The 16,781-nt window shown below is 40.2% G+C and overlaps 1 protein-coding gene across 1 annotated transcript in view; it reads left to right on the top strand.

The window, feature by feature from the left end:
• The first annotated feature begins 1,739 nt into the window (after window positions 1–1,739).
• ADAMTSL3 (ADAMTS like 3) overlaps window positions 1,740–16,781 on the top strand; it is a 189,368-nt gene continuing 174,326 nt past the window's right edge. Inside the window, exons 1-2 of the mRNA XM_074155696.1 lie at window positions 1,740–1,758; window positions 3,695–3,786. Of these exons, the coding sequence (XP_074011797.1) occupies window positions 1,740–1,758; window positions 3,695–3,786 (111 nt within the window). The remainder of the gene's footprint in view (window positions 1,759–3,694; window positions 3,787–16,781) is intronic.

Genomic DNA, 16,781 nt, shown 5'->3' with positions numbered 1-16,781 from the left:
GGGGGAGAACTGGATTAACACCACTGTCATTTCAGTAGCTTCAGCAAGACATTGCCAATCGCTATTTCACTGGGTAGGTACCACAAGGTACTTGCATTATTTATTATAATGCTGGTTCTGAAATCTGCCTAGTGTGTAACGCTTGCAGGTGCCTGCCTCTGTTTTCTTACATGCTGTGTTAAAGGCAGACATAGGGCCTATAAACAAAGATCCAGATCACACGACGAATTAACTATGTGGCACAGCAGCCTCACTTAAATCTGCGCATCTGATGTGAGCTAACCTGGCTACTTCCTATTATACCACTTCCTTTCTATTCTCGAATTTATTGCAGGATATGAGGAAATTGTTCTAAGACTCACATATGCGATGTTTGATTATTCTTTATGGTTAGGGATGCACACAGCCAAGTGATCTGAAGCAAATGACCAGGAGCAGCATTGAAGGAAGGGATCAGAGTAAGCTGGGAGGAGAAAGCAGAGAACACAGAGGTGAGTAATACTGAAGAGGGGAAAAATGACCAGCATTTAAATTTGGAAAATGCTGTTAGAATGTCAGGCCAAACCTTTCAATGTAATCTATGGCTAATACCAGTGCTAGGAACATAGCCAGAGCTATTTTGTCTAAATATGCTCATCTGGCAGACAAATTAATAGCCTGTTCTGCAGCTTTTGCTTCGGGGACTCAGGGGACTGCTTCACTATTGAGTGAAACAAATTTGAGAGGTGATATTCTAAATAGGGGTGGTGCAAACAGTATATGTTCCTAACTAGATGGCAGGTCTTGAGGGCCAGCTTCATCCCGCAGTTGTGAAGGTCCTTTGGTTTTGTTCTTGTAGTACTACCAGCGGTAGTTTTGGGACAGGAAAATTGATTTTCTGCATCAGTTGATCTAATGGCTAAATTCTGGCTTTAAAACCATTTGTGATCAAGTTTTAAGTATATGCTGACTGCACCTGTGTATCTTTCGTGAAGATAACAAATTGCAGGGATATTAACTGAAGTCATAGTTAAAGGACTATGTGGTTGTTTAAGTAACTGTAGCAACTGAAATGGATGGAAAAGGAAGCTTCTCAGAAAGTTGATACACTTTCAGCTGACCAGTATTAGAAAAAGAAGAGTACTTTTGCCTGTTATGCAGCCTATTATCGTGATGGTGTGCAGGCTGGAAAGAACAGCTTGCCTCAGCTGTCAGGGTGAACCTGCAGACAGAGCAGTCCGGGTTTTGCAGCGGCAGGGAGGCGGCAGACCCGGCGGCGCAGGTCTCTGTGCTGTCGGTGCCGCCCCGAGCCGGGCGTGCGGCTCCCCCCGCCCCGGGGTGGCAGCTCCTCGGTCCCCGCCGTGCCTCGGGCCCGTCTCCTCTGTCAGGCTAGTTTCAGCAGAGGGCACTCTGTTCCTAACGATGGAGGAGGCGCTTTCCCGTGCTGGTGAGAAACCTAAACAGATTGGAAAAGTTTCCAGTGCAACATATTTGAACAAGCTCTTCATCGGTTATGTTTAGTTCACTGGAGCATATTTTTAACTTCAGTGGCGGGGATAATAGCCCTTTTTCTACGTGCTGCTCTTAGCGGACTCGACGAAAGCTTGGGACACCAGCGGAAGCTGTAGCGCAAAGGTAGAGGATTTTAGTGTTCCTGTTTAGCAGCCCAAAGCTGAGGGGGAGAACGAGAGCAAAGCTGTCGTATAAGACATACTCCTCAGATTTACAGTAGGAAACCTAAAAATATCGTAGAGGGCAGCATGATTAAAGACCTCCTCGGTGTGTGAGCAGATTTGCAGCTGTATTGTGAGTGTTACTTGGAGATGAGACACAGGATGGTTGTGGTTTTGGAAGCCGCTTTGCATCAGATTTGGGGGCTGACTTCACGGTAGCTTTTACCCCTCGGGGGAAGACGAACCGCTCGGTCCCGGGCTGCCGGGGTTTCGGCCGCCGACACCGGAGCTCCGCCGGTGCCTCCGCAGTCGGGGAGGGGGCCAGGCCCCCTTGGCGAGCCGCCTGCTTGCGTTGGCCGGGGAGGCAGCGGCTGCGCGGGGGGTGCCGCGGAGCGGGCGGCGGGTCCGGGCCGCGGCCCCGCGCCGCAGGTGGAGGCGCCCGGGCGCCTCTCGCCGGGGCCGGGGCGGGCGGGGGCGGCCCGCTGCCAGCAGCCTCTAGGACCTTGGCTAACGTGCGGCGGTGGGCTGGAGCCTGGCGTGAGGGAGGGGCCGCCGCTCGTGATGCAGGATGCTGTATCCCCGGTGCCGTGACAGGCAAGGCTCTCCCCTGCCCTGCGAGCGGGAAGGAGGCGCCGGCGGAGCCGGACCCGCTCCCTTCCTCCCTCCCGGCCCCAGCCCCGCTGAGAGCTCCCCGCCGAGCCGGGCGCCGCACCAGGTGGGTGAGCTCGGGGGAGGAGAGCCCTGCGGCAGACTCCCCGACCCGCTTCCCCGAGCGGGCCGGGAACTGCGGGTGGCTCCCCCAGAGGGGCCGGTCGGGTTCAGCGTAAGCGGGGGGCGGCCGTGATGCTGGGCGAGGGTCGTCCGGGAGGGCGAAGCGGCGCGGGTTGCTTGTTAGAGCCCAGGCACGGACACCTGTGAAGTACCGGAATCGGGTGTGTTTTGGCCGTTGTGGGCTCTCAGCAATGCCTGGCGAGGGGAAAAAAATATAAACCTTCTTTCTCATATTGCCATAGCTGATTGAAACTTCTGAATGACAAAAGCATCTAGGAGTGCTAAAAGTTTTGGGAGGGAGAGGAACTGTCTAAATATTTGTGTTTTTTTGAGGGAGGGAATAAAACACTTATTTCTGTAAGGAATCTTTATTACGTTTAGTTGACAGGTGCAAGAGTTGTTTGGATAGATGATTTTCCTTTGGGATATCCGACCTTGTAGAAAGGAGTACTTTTTTTGAAGGGGAGATTTGCATTCACTGTGGGGCTTTGCAAAATAGCGGGGTGGTGGCTGGGAGGAGGGGAGGGAGAGCTGGTCGTGTTTGTATGCATGTGTATTACGGGTGCATGGAACTTGTACTATTTTGAGATCACTGTGGTAATGAATAGTCTGAGGCAAAAAGATGCATTAGGATGCGTATGAATTAACAGAATCAGCAGCAATTATTGCATGTTTATTTTTCTTGTTGACAATTTTAAATTGAAGTTTTTAGTGAAAGTGACTGACAGTTTCGTGTTGGCCCTGTAATGGTGATGACTGCGAAATTGATGGATTTTTTTTTTTATTTTTTTTTTTTCTGCCCTGATCACTTAGTCTCTGAGCTGTTATGGTCAGAGCTTTCAAAGACAGTGCAAATGACTGCTGAATTCTCAGGGCTGGGCGCTTGGCTTTGGGTGAAAGTGCTGGAGCAGTACATCAGAAATCCCGTGCTCCTTGGATTTTGCCTTCCTGAGATCAAGTTGGGAGGCATTCCCAATTTGATAAACTGACCAATGTTCAGGAGATAATCAAACTTGCTCACTACTGCCAGCTTCCCCAAACCTTTCATTTTCCCCCCTTTCTGTTCCTTAATTGGAACTACTTCACCCTGCAGGCTGTGCTCATGGCATGCACTGCGCGTCTGCTGCTCTGGCCAGCACAGAACTCCAGTGTTTGCATTGCATTTCTTCCAAAGGCTGGTTCCATGCTTTTGCCCGGTTTGCTTTAGTCATTGAAATTCTGGCAGAGCCCACTTGATTTTGTTTGTAACTTGAAACAATTTCTCTCAGCAGAGCCCCAAGGCAGGAGGATGGCCAGCCCTAAAGCCACAGGGCTCTTCTGGGAGATCACTTGGCTTGCTATTGCTATCTATGCTCACCTACAGGTAGGTAATTAACTTGTTGCTATTGCCATGCCTGGTCCTTTATCAGATGATCTTGCTGCACACTTGGAATTACTGTTTTTTAAACAAAAAACTGCTGAAGGAACTGCACTGTAAATAAAAGGCTCCCAATGAGAAGGTTTTCCTTTCACTAAACTGAAATTCAAAGACATCCATGTGGGATATTAATATTCTCTCTCTTCCTAGTAATAGTCTACCTGACTTCACTATATGGAGACTAAAAGGAGATCTTGCCAGATGTGTAGTGCCATGGGTCTTTCTAGGCAACACAGCTGCTCTTTGCTCCCAGGAGGTTTAGCACCTGATAAATGTTAAGGTACTGTGAGTGACAAGGGTTATATAAATACCTGGGTAGAAAAATCTAAAGCACTTGGAAGTCAGTGTCGGGGGGAAGGTGGTCCAAAAAGGTCTTTGCTTCAAGTGTTCAATGAATAGAGGAACCATGCAGGAAAACCATAGCTGCCAACTGATCTATTGCCTGACACATGAGCCTAATCGGTTCCAAGAAGTGAGTATTTCAAGAAATATGGTGTGCTGGCATGCAGCAGAGATGTTGTTATAGTATGTCATTCTCTATACTGATAGTTCCCACAGCACAGAACGTTTCAAGGATTCTTCAGTCTTAAATACACCCAAATTCAGAAATCCTTCAAAAAGCAGAGCTAAATACACTGAAGAATATATATTTTTTTAAAATAAATAGGATCATTTTTTGAAGTATTGTAGTAGTTTTTGACAAAAAAAGTAAAATCTTGGTTTTAAATAAAATCAGTGATGCTGTTTACTCTAATACTGTTGCATACTGTTTGTGAGATGGGTAGATGTGGTTCTTAGGGACATGATCTAGTGGTGGTTTTGCCAGTGTTAGGTTGATGGTTGGACTCGATGATCTGAAAGGTCCTTCCAACATAGACAATTCTATGATCCTACTATGGCGATGCTGAGAAATGGTGGTTTCAAACTGAAGCCTGGCGTGCTGGGCATTATATAAATAAACATCCTGAAGAATTTTGAATCGAAGGATAATACAGCAGGCAAAAGTAAATTCAAAATGAGTATGAAGAACTGAGGAGACTCTACTAGACAGCTGAGTAAGCTATGATTTAGGGTGATCTTTGAGGTTTAAGGTAGTAACCCACCCTCAGTAGCACTGCTGAGTGCACTGTGTGCTGCGAGTCATTTGGCAGCTACCTGTTGATGATCACCTCCAGTATCTGTTATGGTTACAGCTAGTAGAGAAGTAGAGAATAGAGGACTCGCCAGTAAAGAAAAGGTTGTTATTTTTATTGACTGTGCAGTAAAGCGCAGTGCATTTGGTGCATGTCCAAGTAAATAGGGCAGCAGTGAGATCTTCTGCTTTTTGTTTGCATATTTCTTAGGCAGGAACAAAAATGTTACTGATTTGCTGTGCCTGTTTAGCTTGTATTTTTGTGTGCAAGCAGTTGAGTGATGCTGTAATAACTGGCCCTATAAAACACTCAGAAAGTAGTATGTAAAGTTCACTTAATAGTTCTGTTCAAGATGAGAATAGAAGTTCAGAGAAGGGAAATGTCAACTTCGTGTTTTGGCCTTTTGGTTATGAAGAGACCATTTTTTCTTTTACAATATTTTTCATGTATGTTTTTTCTTTCATATTTTTCTTATTGTAGAACTGGAACCAGTAGTGGCATAGTTTCCTCTTCTCCACGAATGGTTTGGCATAGCTTCACTTGTCTCTTTATAACAAAAACAACCCAAACACATTGTAGTAATCAATAGGCTATTGTGAGTAGCTTTATGAACATTTCAATCCAGGTCAATTTTTTTGGTCTTGATTGTGCTTTAAAATATTCTAATCTATTTGGCATATTTGAGTCGTTAGCGCTTAAACCCCGATCTTGTAGGACACCCTTCTGCTCCTAAGTTTTAGGTGTTTTATCACAATTTTAGGCACATTAAAGATATTTTATATTATTTAACATAACATTTTTGGTATCCAATAACCATTAATTCTTTAATTGGTTGCTTGGGGCCATACTATATGGACCACACACAGTCATCCCACCCTAATATTGTACCATAGCTTCCACTTGTGTTGTTTTTGGCTATTAAAGTGCTTATGTCTGGAGCTAATCAATTAGAAACAATTGGATGCTGGGCAAGGTCACAAGTCTATGTCATGTCACTTATGTGCAGTTGATTAATTTCATCCTGCTTGAGGCAGGTACAGAATAAAATAATGACCATTTTAAAAGAATGTGGTGGAAATGTGGTATGAATGTAACGCAAAGAAAACTTTAACATGAGAAGTTGTGAAAAAGAGGTAGCTGTTACTGAGAAGAAAGGGAAGTTAACTTTGGTTAGAGGAGCCCTTTCGGATTCTTCCTAGCATGGTAACAAGCACAGCACGGTGTTTAGCTGGGCTCCAAACTGAACTCTGCCCTTAACAGATGTGCAGTGTCTCAAGCTTGACAACATTTAGTCCTTTGGTCACTAAACTAGATGGGTAAGTTATATTTCATAGGATAACCCAATGAATAGTTTACTGCTCCACTAAGCATTGCTGAGCTCTCTGTTCATTAAAAATGTTCTCTGACCAAGAGCAGTGGCATAAATGATTCAGGAGGAGATCACTTACAGGCGTGCCTTGGCTGTGTGACATAGAGCCTACTTTTTCTGTTATGTGCCAGTATAAATTAAATTAATAGAACTGTATTAGTCTAGAGCCAATGGTAATCCAAGAAAATAATGTCTGTATGTTTGTTGTGGTTTTTTTCTTAAAAAACAAACATCCCCCCCACCACCAAATGGTAGCAGCAACATGGAATAATTTCTTGCTTCTAAATAAATGATGAATCTATCCAAGGAAGTTACTGTATTCCACAGACTATATGTATTTGTGAACACTAACTATATCCTTGGCCTTGAATGTAACTTGTGTTATGTTGCTAAATATGACGTAAAAGACTCTTCATTTTTCTCACATGGTAGCAGGTGAGCTATCAATACTACAGATTTTTGGAGCTGGTTAAGCTAATAAACAAAATAGAAGTATCCAAATCTGATTTTGCTGGTTTTTAAGTGATCTCTTGAGTACTTATGGCTCCATATTGGCAATTGAAAAGGCAGCATGTTCAGCCTGGTAACCAACTCTTTTGAAAGCTTGTGATAACTTTTTATTGCACCATTCAACTAGATGCACTTATATTTGTTATGAAATGCATGTAAGACTGTAATATGCATATACTGCATATACAATAATAGACTGTATATATGCATATACTTACTAGTGGGTTAATGGGAGCAAGAAATGATGGCTAGCAGATTCATACAGACAAATACGTTGTCAAGAATTTTACACATGGATTCATTTTAGATTTATTCTCTGGTATGTTGTTTACAAATCAGGAATACGCTGATATTTTCTTACGCTTCTGCAGTCCACATTAAACCCTCTACAAGTCAGTCCGTTTTGCCTCCAAAGACCATGGGGTTGCTAACGTCTAGGAAGGGAATAACGGCAAAGACACTGTGTCTGGATATTTAAGAAGCATTAGCTCTGGGTTTCTGTGGAAGGGAAAGTTTCATAGGTCACATCTTCATTGAATAAACTGTTGGTTGCTCCCATGATTTATGTTACTGCAATCTCTGCCTGCATTATGTTTTTTTTCTAACTATCTGTGATATTTTGGATATAAAGGAAATACATGCTGAAAACATTATCTTATTCAAAATGATTCTGCCATAACCAATATGCCAAAAACTACCAACATAATAAATGCTTTTAAGGTTGAGTTTTGCAAGGCCAAAAATCTGATGTCCATTATATGACATAGTGGGCTGGGAGACCATCTTTGTGGAAAACCTTTGGAATATTGTTTTACAGTCACTAAATGTATTGCACACCGATGGTCAGAAAACACATTATGATTTACATGCCATACAACAGTAAGGATTCTTAAATCTCCAGTAACTTTAATCAAAAATGAGGATGAGATTTGCAAGTCCAGAGTTAAATCTGAAGCAGTTTTGCTTTTTTGTAGGCAGGTTGCAATTCTGCACTGATCTGGAGTTTTGCCATCAGCCTACATAAGCCTGTGGTTTTATTCTTAAGTTTGAAGATAGAAATGCCTCTACTACAGACAAATAACACTTTTGAGACTCTGTAGAAGTGTTCTGACTTAAAATATTCATTGTTATTGACAAGGTTGTAACTCAGTAACAGCATTACCAGAAAACTTATGTAAGTTTCTAAACTTGCTTTGAATTTATGACTAATAATGATCGCTCAGCCAGCACTCATAGGATCTGAACTGCTGTTACCCCCAATTTACAATTGAAGAGAGTTGAATTGCCAGAAAAGTTGTGATGAATCTGTCTTGTGACTTGAGACATAAACTATGTGTGAATACTTATTTTTTAAAATGTACTCATAAAAAATTTAATTCAGCTATGGGAGATGACCAAAAGTACAGATGATATCAGTGAAGGGATCCTTTTACTATCTCATTTATTTGTTTTCATTTTCTCAGTAAATATTTTTATTGTAGGTATTATGAGTGATGCTTGCAGTGATACAATTCAGGAAAATCAGTTCAAGCATAATCCAAACCCATTCATTCCAGCACAGCAAAGGTAGATTTCAAATTCTGTATCTACACCTTCAGACATGGGTAGCAGTGCTCACTGTGATAACTTTTATTGAGGTTACACTAGAACTTGGGCAGAGATTCTCAAATCAGTTGTGTGTAGAACCAGCTGCAAATTGCTGGTTCCAAAACGAGGTATCCAGGAATCAAACACTTTCACAGAAGCTTCCAGTGTAGAAATAATCTCTCATAACAGCTAGTGGCTTCTATTTCCTCTTTAAAAAGTAGCAAAGAAATAAAAGAATAGCTCTAGGATAATCATTGGTTTTAGTAGATATTGATAATTATTCATTCATTCAGGTCTACTTGGTGCAGCTGAATCCTTCACATTCCTTACCAAATCGGGGCATAAATGGCACTGAGGTGGCAGTTTCGCACAGGAAACCAAATTCCATTCCTGCCTTTGTCACACAAAATGCATGTGATTGATGGTTCTGATATTAAAGCCCTTTTACCGTTTGTCCAGAAATCCTGATTTGGCCATCCAAAATAATGAGGTTTGCTTCAAAAGTATTTGTATTTTAAAATGAGTCCTTTTTATTTGCTTTAACTTCTAACACCTGTAGGGTTCACATATTTATGTCTTTATCTGAAATTTTTGGGCTTGAAGCTTTTCTTAAAATAGTTCTCCATGTTCACCTGAAAAAGCCCCAGCAGCTGGGGTTTAACACCAAATATAATGAGGCTTGTGATGAAGCAGTAAAATATATTAATTTCAATGATAGTGGAAGCAGATTGATAATTGTGCCTCTATACTTGCTTATGTTGTAAGGCTATGCAAGAAATCTTTGGGCATGAGTTATATCATACTGTGCAAATGTTGTACTTTCCTGTTAAGTCAGTCTGGTCTTAAGTTTTTATATAGTTGATAATACTTATGATAAAGTCTTGTGGCTGCGTAAAGTCCAACACAGTCTTACTTGAACAATTCCAGTGTAGTTCTTATTATGCAAAATCTCTGTAAAACAGAGATAGTTTGTGCATGGTGAAAGAGTGGGTTTGTTTTTGAAGTACAGTTTGCTTGTGAGCACAGCATTCCAGACGGGACATTGGATATAGTCATGGCAACTCTGGACAGACAACCAAGACCCGCATAGGAACTGTATAGCACTGCAGTTCTGATATGCCCTCTACACTCACTTTCTTGTCACTGATAAATAATGCCTTCAGGTTTTGAAAGCATGTTATCTAACTTTTTCCCATAAGACACCTTTTCTTGATGTTAGCTGAAGTATGTAGACTGACAAGTGCTTTTGAATTTAAGGGTCTTATTTTCAAAATGGCCTCGCTCCAATTTCTAGGAGGAAGTACAGTTCTACAAACTCCCTTTTTGATGACCGACAGCTCTGCAAGGATGCTAAACTTAATGCAGGTATAGCAGCTTTTTCAGATGGGCCTGTGTTATGTGGACCCTCTGTTTTGATGACTTTCAGTAAGACTTGAGACATAAGTTAAACTCAAAAACCAATAAGTACTTAACTGTATTGGTATGTGCTTAGATGGATTTTTTTGAAACAAGTAACAAGGTAAATTTCAATTAATCCAATGAAAACCAGGCGTCAGGTGCCTTAGGCACTTCCAAAAGTCTGACTAAGGATGTGTCATCATATTTAATGCATTAAACCAAAACTTTCACCCTTAAAACTCTTTTGAAAGCATAGGTTCCTGGTGTGTAAATTCTAGTACCTGGGTGTATAGATATTTGATAATAGTTGAGAAGCGCAAGTAGAAGCATCAGTGTTTATAAAGGGAGGGCAGTTTTTGAAAACTTGGCCTAATATATCCCTTCCAGACAGCATATTACATAAATTGTTTAGGAACAATGTTTTTTCTGTTTCTAATTTTATATTTATTAGATTTAACATCATTATGGAGAGAAAATGAGAACAGTATTCTCAGTCTGTTTTGAGAAATGTGGTTTCCAAGAATTGTCAGTTTGTCATGCTTCTGGATCCACTAGAAACACAGTGAATGCAAGTCAGCTCCACTAAATTGTGAAACAATATTAAAAACGCATTTACGATTGCAATTACTAGACTGTTTTTGTATGCTAACTGTTGTCATTTGTGTCATGGTGGAAGGTTCCAACTGGTTAATGATGCTGTTTTGTAGCATTAAATAAGTGGAGCATTTGTTTATATGTGGAAACATGTATTTCTGCATTTATGTAATGTTTTTTCTGTCATCAGGTGCTCTGCCAAAAATCAAAGCTGCTTAAAATTTATAGGATACAATGTCTTGTCAGTGCATGCAAGCAGAACGGGTATCATTTATAAATTGTATATGTGAAAGGACCTATAAGGACCTATAGAGGCTCACTCTATAGTAAATGCAGAGGTAAAGAGAGTTTTAGCTGCCTGATCTATTGCCTTTTAGTATCATAGAAATAAGATGACATGGGCACGCCTGTGCTGCCACAGAATGCAAAGAGTAAGGGATTTTGTTTTCTCAAGCTCTGTTTGGTAATAAATGTTTTCTGGCCTGCACCTTGCAGAAGCTCTGAGAAGGCTGCAGAAACTGGCTTTATTCCCAGCTGGCTGATTCAGCAAGAAATTAACTAGCTCCAAAAAAATTCCCCCCCCCAATTTGTTGCAGTTTCCCTGCTTGTATTTGTCACTGCTCCAGGCCATCTACTGGCATGGGGAGATGTGAGAGGACAATGCAAGTACTGGTTCCAACACATTCAGATTCTCCTCTTCTGATGGGAGTTTTCCTTGCCTTCCCAGCTACTGCAGCCTCTTGTTGGTGTAGCAGTGGTGTGGAAGTAGAAGGCTAAAGAAGCTCAGTGCTCTCTCTGGATGTATAACAAATGAAATATCCTAAAATATAATTTGGCTTCCTCTCTTGAGTCTCTTTTTATTAGATGTTTTCAAAGTGTCATTATTCATTTGATGTTTTGTTTTCTTCAGTCTCCAAGTAGTTTTAAACTGTTCCCTGGTTAACTAACATGGATGTTGGCTGAAAAAAACCAATAGCTTATTAGTGTCTTGAGTATTGCCTGCTTGGTAGATGATGTTCTAGTTGGAAACTGCCAGGTACATCCAACATATTACTGACTCTTTCAGCTGATCTCATCAACACTTTTGTTAGAAAGCAGAAGAGGGAATACATCTATCACTGGAGAAATGTGTTGTGTATGCTGTAAACTACGTAGGGATTTTGCTAATGCCGCTAGCTGATAAGAATGCTTGAACAGCCTCTGTGGCCTGATTTTATAAGTTTCTTTATATGAATATAAGGTGCTTTATGTAACTAACAATTACACTCTTCACCTAGACTGGTGATTCTCAGGTAAGTCTTTTCATGGTACAGCCATCTCAGAGCTTGGCAGCTGTTAATAGTGCAAATTGAATGGTAGGAAATGCTATGAAGGAAAGGTGTAAAAGCAAAGAGTATCATCCTTTCACTGTGTGAGTTCCTGGTTTGCCCACACTTGCGTACTGTATACAGTTCTGATCCCTCTATGAATGGGGTGGAAAGACTAGACAGGGATTAGCTGGTACCTTGTTTCTTCCATTAAATAAAACTACTAGAACACAGACTCAAAACGATGAAAGGTGGTTGTCCTCCATGTAATGATCTTTGGCATTCCTTGCCATAGGCTTGGGTTTGGTTTTGTTTCTTTTTTTTTTTTTAGTGGAAGGTTACATGGATTTCAGGGGAGACAGGACGAGTACTGGGAAGATCCAGTAAGTACTACTACATAGACAAACCACAGCAGGCTAAGAAAAGTAGGTGAGTTCAGGAAAGTATTCCAAGAAAGTATTGTACATACTTGCTCCGGGCATGCTCTTTGAGTGTCCAGTTGTGGCTACTGTTGGAAGCTGATGAACTAGATGGATCCTTGGTCTCAATGACTTCAGTTGTTCTTATGTCATTTACATGTTCCTTGAGCTACACTTGAGCATCATTGAACTAGAAGTCAGAACCAATCCTACACATGCTGTCACTTATGACTGATAATTTAAAAACTAACATTAAAGAAATATATTCTCCAAAGTCCAGGTGTATGTCCTGGGTGCATAAGAACTTTATCAAAATGTACATAGGTGCCTACATTCTGCGATTCTTTGTGTCTGCCTGGAATATTTTTTATTTTTACAATGTTGTTATTAATTTTTTTCTTTACAAACATTTTCATTATGTTTCTGGAGCATTTTCAAACTTAAAAGTTTTGGAATTTTTAAAGTATTCAAGGAAATTTGGGTCATCTTGCTTAGTTGCTGGAGTCATTTCTTGTTTTTAAACAAACACGAGTATTTCCTTGAGCAAGATAAATAGAGAAATGGCTTCTGAGATTTTACTAAATAAGGCTTGGCTTAAATTCCACTTTCATTATGTGGTCAGTCCTTTGTAAGACACAAATATTCCAGACATTTTTCCTGCATGAGTGAGCACTTGCCTTCACCCCAGTATGAAACTGTGCACCCAAATGCTTTTCCCATTTCCTCTTCCTACCTCTTTCAGTTAATTTTAGAACACAATAGGTTGGTTAAAACTATAAGAAAACTTAGAGAATGCCATCTTAATGTATGGAGTTTTACCATGCAACTGTTTATCTTCTGCTAAGAGGAAACTATAAATGTATTTTTAATGCCAGGAGCTGGGCTTAAAATGCCATTACTTATCCAGTGGGAATAGATTTGAAAATTAGTCAGCAATTAGATCAGTAGGCAAATGCATTTGACTTAATGTTGCAAGTCTCATGGGCCTTTCAAATATCCTGTTAGCATCACCTGTTCTTAACTTGCAACCTTTTAAATCTTTACCTAGTCTGAAATAGCAATGTTACTTTGAAAAGGAAAAGTTTCTGTATATTTTTAATTTTTATTTGTGAGCTGAATTTTAATTTTTTTTAAAAACTTGCACAGTTTCTCCAAGGGCAACAGAGATGTACTGGGAACACTAATATTTTCTTGGAGAAAATTTCTTCCTGTAGATAACCATCTTGAGAAGGGCCTTAGCTGGGATAACAGAACATGTGTGTCTTGTTCTGATCTTTTGAACTTGTTTGAATTATGTTCTTAGCAAACACCAATGATGTATTTGTTTATAATTGCTTATTTTTCTTGCTGAATCTAGACCTCTGTATGCCATCTGTCATATGTCACATAGAAGCCACTATTTAGAAATGGGGAAAATGTAGGAATTGTAGACCTTTTTGTTATTTCAAATGTTAAGGCCAGTCCTTGAGAACACTGAAGAAAAGACCTTGTCCTCTTCAACTGTACTATAGGAGTGTCCTGTCATTTGTTGTCTGCCAAAAGTTCACATTGAATCAGTGGTAGTATGAGGATTCAGCTTAGACACTATAAAACCTCAGCACTGAAAAAGATCCAGGCTGGGGAGCCCTGTGGACTTCATTAGGTTACTGTGCCACAAGTGAGAGCTTATTTTGTATAATTCAGGCTTTCCGCTTCAACAGTACAACATTCTGCACTTGACTAACAGTGCCAGTGAAGTCTGCAGGCACTTTGCTGGAGACATCAGTGGGAGTTTTTCCTGAGTAAGACCTGCCCATAGGAAGCAAACTGAGGCTGAATTTCATTAGTGCTAACTATTTGGTTATCATATTTCCTCTTGTGTGGTGTGAATCATTTCATCTCTTTGTGGGACTGCTAAGGAGAGATGGCATTTAAAGCTGTGTCTGCAGCTGTTAGTTTTCTTGAAAATTGATTGTATTTATCCCTCTGGAAAAAAAAGCAGATATAATAAGCAACAGGCAAATTATCTTTTTTATAAACCTTGCAAAATTTGAAGAGATTTCCATTTTTTACATGTCACTATTTTTATTGTGTGTCATGGAAGACCGTTTTATCAGGTGTTCCAGACCATCCCTGTTGGCAGGAATTTCTCTGAACTACTGCAGAGGGAAACATCAAAAACAGTCCTTAAAGCATGTACACTATTTTTCAGGAGAACTGAAGCAGAACATGGAAATTCACTTTTTAAAAATCAATGTGACTGTTTGCCAGATATACCATATTCAGAAGATTCCTTTGAACCTTTTAAGGGGCTGCACTCTCCACTGCATGGTACAGTTCTGCTAATGAAAATAGAGGGAAACACAAGCACACCATAAATAAGGAAGAGAGAGTTGATTTCTACGTGTAGCATTTTGTCTGTGCATATGAAAATTGACATCATGGTGTTGGAATGTTGACCGTGTTTTGCATTTTGCTAGCTGCTTTTACTGGAAAGCATGTGTTTCAAAGGGAGTTTTCGATTTTTATAAGTCTTTGCCTCCATAATAGCCCAGTCTTATTTTGAATGTAGACTTCAGCTATGAATAAAATTTAACTCATGAAGTAAGAGATTCCTCTGGCACAAAATGTGAATGAATTATGCAAACATTAACCAGTAATGTGCGTGTCTGGATCGGAATAGTCAAAGCCAGCCTTTAGGTTCCACTGTTAACACTCAACGTTGTCTTACTCTGTTCAAGAATGCCTTACTCTGAGAGTAAGGCTACTGAGTTCTGAGGAGCTCCTCAAGAAAAGCTGTATTAAATGCGGAGAAAGCATAGTTAGCTGCACAAACCCAATCCTTTGTGGAGAATTTTATGCACTTTCTTAGCTCCAGATGGGTCTGTGGAAGAAGAGAGCTGAGAAGTGAAGAAACCAGACTAGCTGCTATGAAAAAGTGGCTCTAGCCTTCATCTTGAGACTAATCATCCAGATAAAATTGGCAAAATTCAATTAGATTATCTTTCAGTAATGGTCTGGCCTCTCTCTTCAACCTTCATAATCCAACTAATTTTCCCAGAGTTTCAGGGTTATATACTCTATAGAAAGTTGGCAACCCAAGTTTCCCATGTCATCAACTCTGTCTAGTCTCCTGAGAGAAGAGTTTCCTGGTACAACATCCTTGCACCTGCTAGTTCTTCCCCAGCTCTTCTCAAAATCAGACCACTCTGAACGCCTTCATGAAATTATTCCATGCTATTTAAATGGTTTAATAATTTTTATAATAATGTGATTCCTCAAGTGATACAAGGCAGGTCCAGTTCCATTAATCTGTCCTTGTGATGAAGAACCCAAATTCTTGGAGCTTTATGCTGAATTAATCGCTAAATATCTGCGGGCTCCTGATGGACTCTTCTCTGAGTATAAGTTACAGGGCTGCTGTAAAAAAGCAATACACAGTTATTTACCCTGCTGTTATTTTTAGTTGAGAAAGCTTTTTGCACTACTAAATGAGAACATGGGTCAAGAAAAATGAGTAATGATGGTTCATGTTGAAGGGTGATGCAGCTCGCTAGGCTGAATACCTGCTCGAGCTGGGCTTGCAGTGGCATGATTGGTCTCATAAATGGGGGCCTGCTTTCCTGATCTATCTTTTGTGTTGGAATTAGTTCTTTTAAGAAAGTAGAAGAAAATCCTATTCAGAGCTGCATAATGAACATTAGATAGGTCATACATTATATATGGATTGCTTGAATTGAAAAATTTAGATTGGTGTGGACATGCTTGATTCTAGTGGATCTTGCTTTCAGAAGCTGCTTTACTCTTTCTGGAGGCATTTGCGTTGATACTTAAGTTCTGTTCATTGATGCTTGATAAGTTCTGTTCAGCTTTTAAAATGCTGGTACAGCTCATCTACATCCCTTCCTCTTTTCAGAGGGCTGTCCAAGCAGCCTGTGCTGTTCATATGGGCTGTTGCAGGAGTTCTTTTTCCTCTTTCTATGGATTTGCGTGAGGGTTGGTGTGGTTCTCAGCTTTTCTGCAAGGCACTGCAGTTGCAAAGGCCTCTCTGTGGCATCAGTCCATTCATGGCTGCTACGGAGGGCACGTAAGAGCTCACATTTTTCAGAGACTTGTAAACTGACTCACAGGGCTCCCACCTATCTGTTATTTTCCTATATCTTATAAAGAAAAAAAAAAGGTCAACCTTTACCAATTGAAAAAAAAAAAGATTCATAATTATTCTTAGTACTTATTCAGAACATTTCAATGTAAACAGCTGATTTTACATCTCAAATGTTCAATTATTAATTATCATAATAACTACCTATGACTTTCATTGGTTATTTCTAGAATCCTATTTCAAATATAGCAAGATTTGTGCAAGCTTTATTGTTAGGGGTGAAATTTAAGCTTTATTAGGATTAAGTATTTAATAGTATAATTTGCTGCATATGTTGCAAGTACAAGATGCTATGAATAGATTCTCTGTAAAAAAAAAAAAAAGCATTTGATATGTTATGTACAGGCTTAAATCCAATATGTTGTTATCTTTAACTAAAGGAAATTATAAGAAGAGATTTGCAGAGAAGGGCTTATTCTATTAACTTCGATTTCTTTAAAACATTTCCCAACTGAAGTTGAATTTGGTTTTTGTATTTTGACT

Source organism: Numenius arquata, chromosome 11 (genome assembly GCF_964106895.1).
Source record: "Numenius arquata chromosome 11, bNumArq3.hap1.1, whole genome shotgun sequence".
NCBI lineage: Eukaryota > Metazoa > Chordata > Aves > Charadriiformes > Scolopacidae > Numenius > Numenius arquata.
Note: the sequence above shows the minus strand (reverse complement) of the source record. Positions and strands in the feature narration are given on the sequence as shown.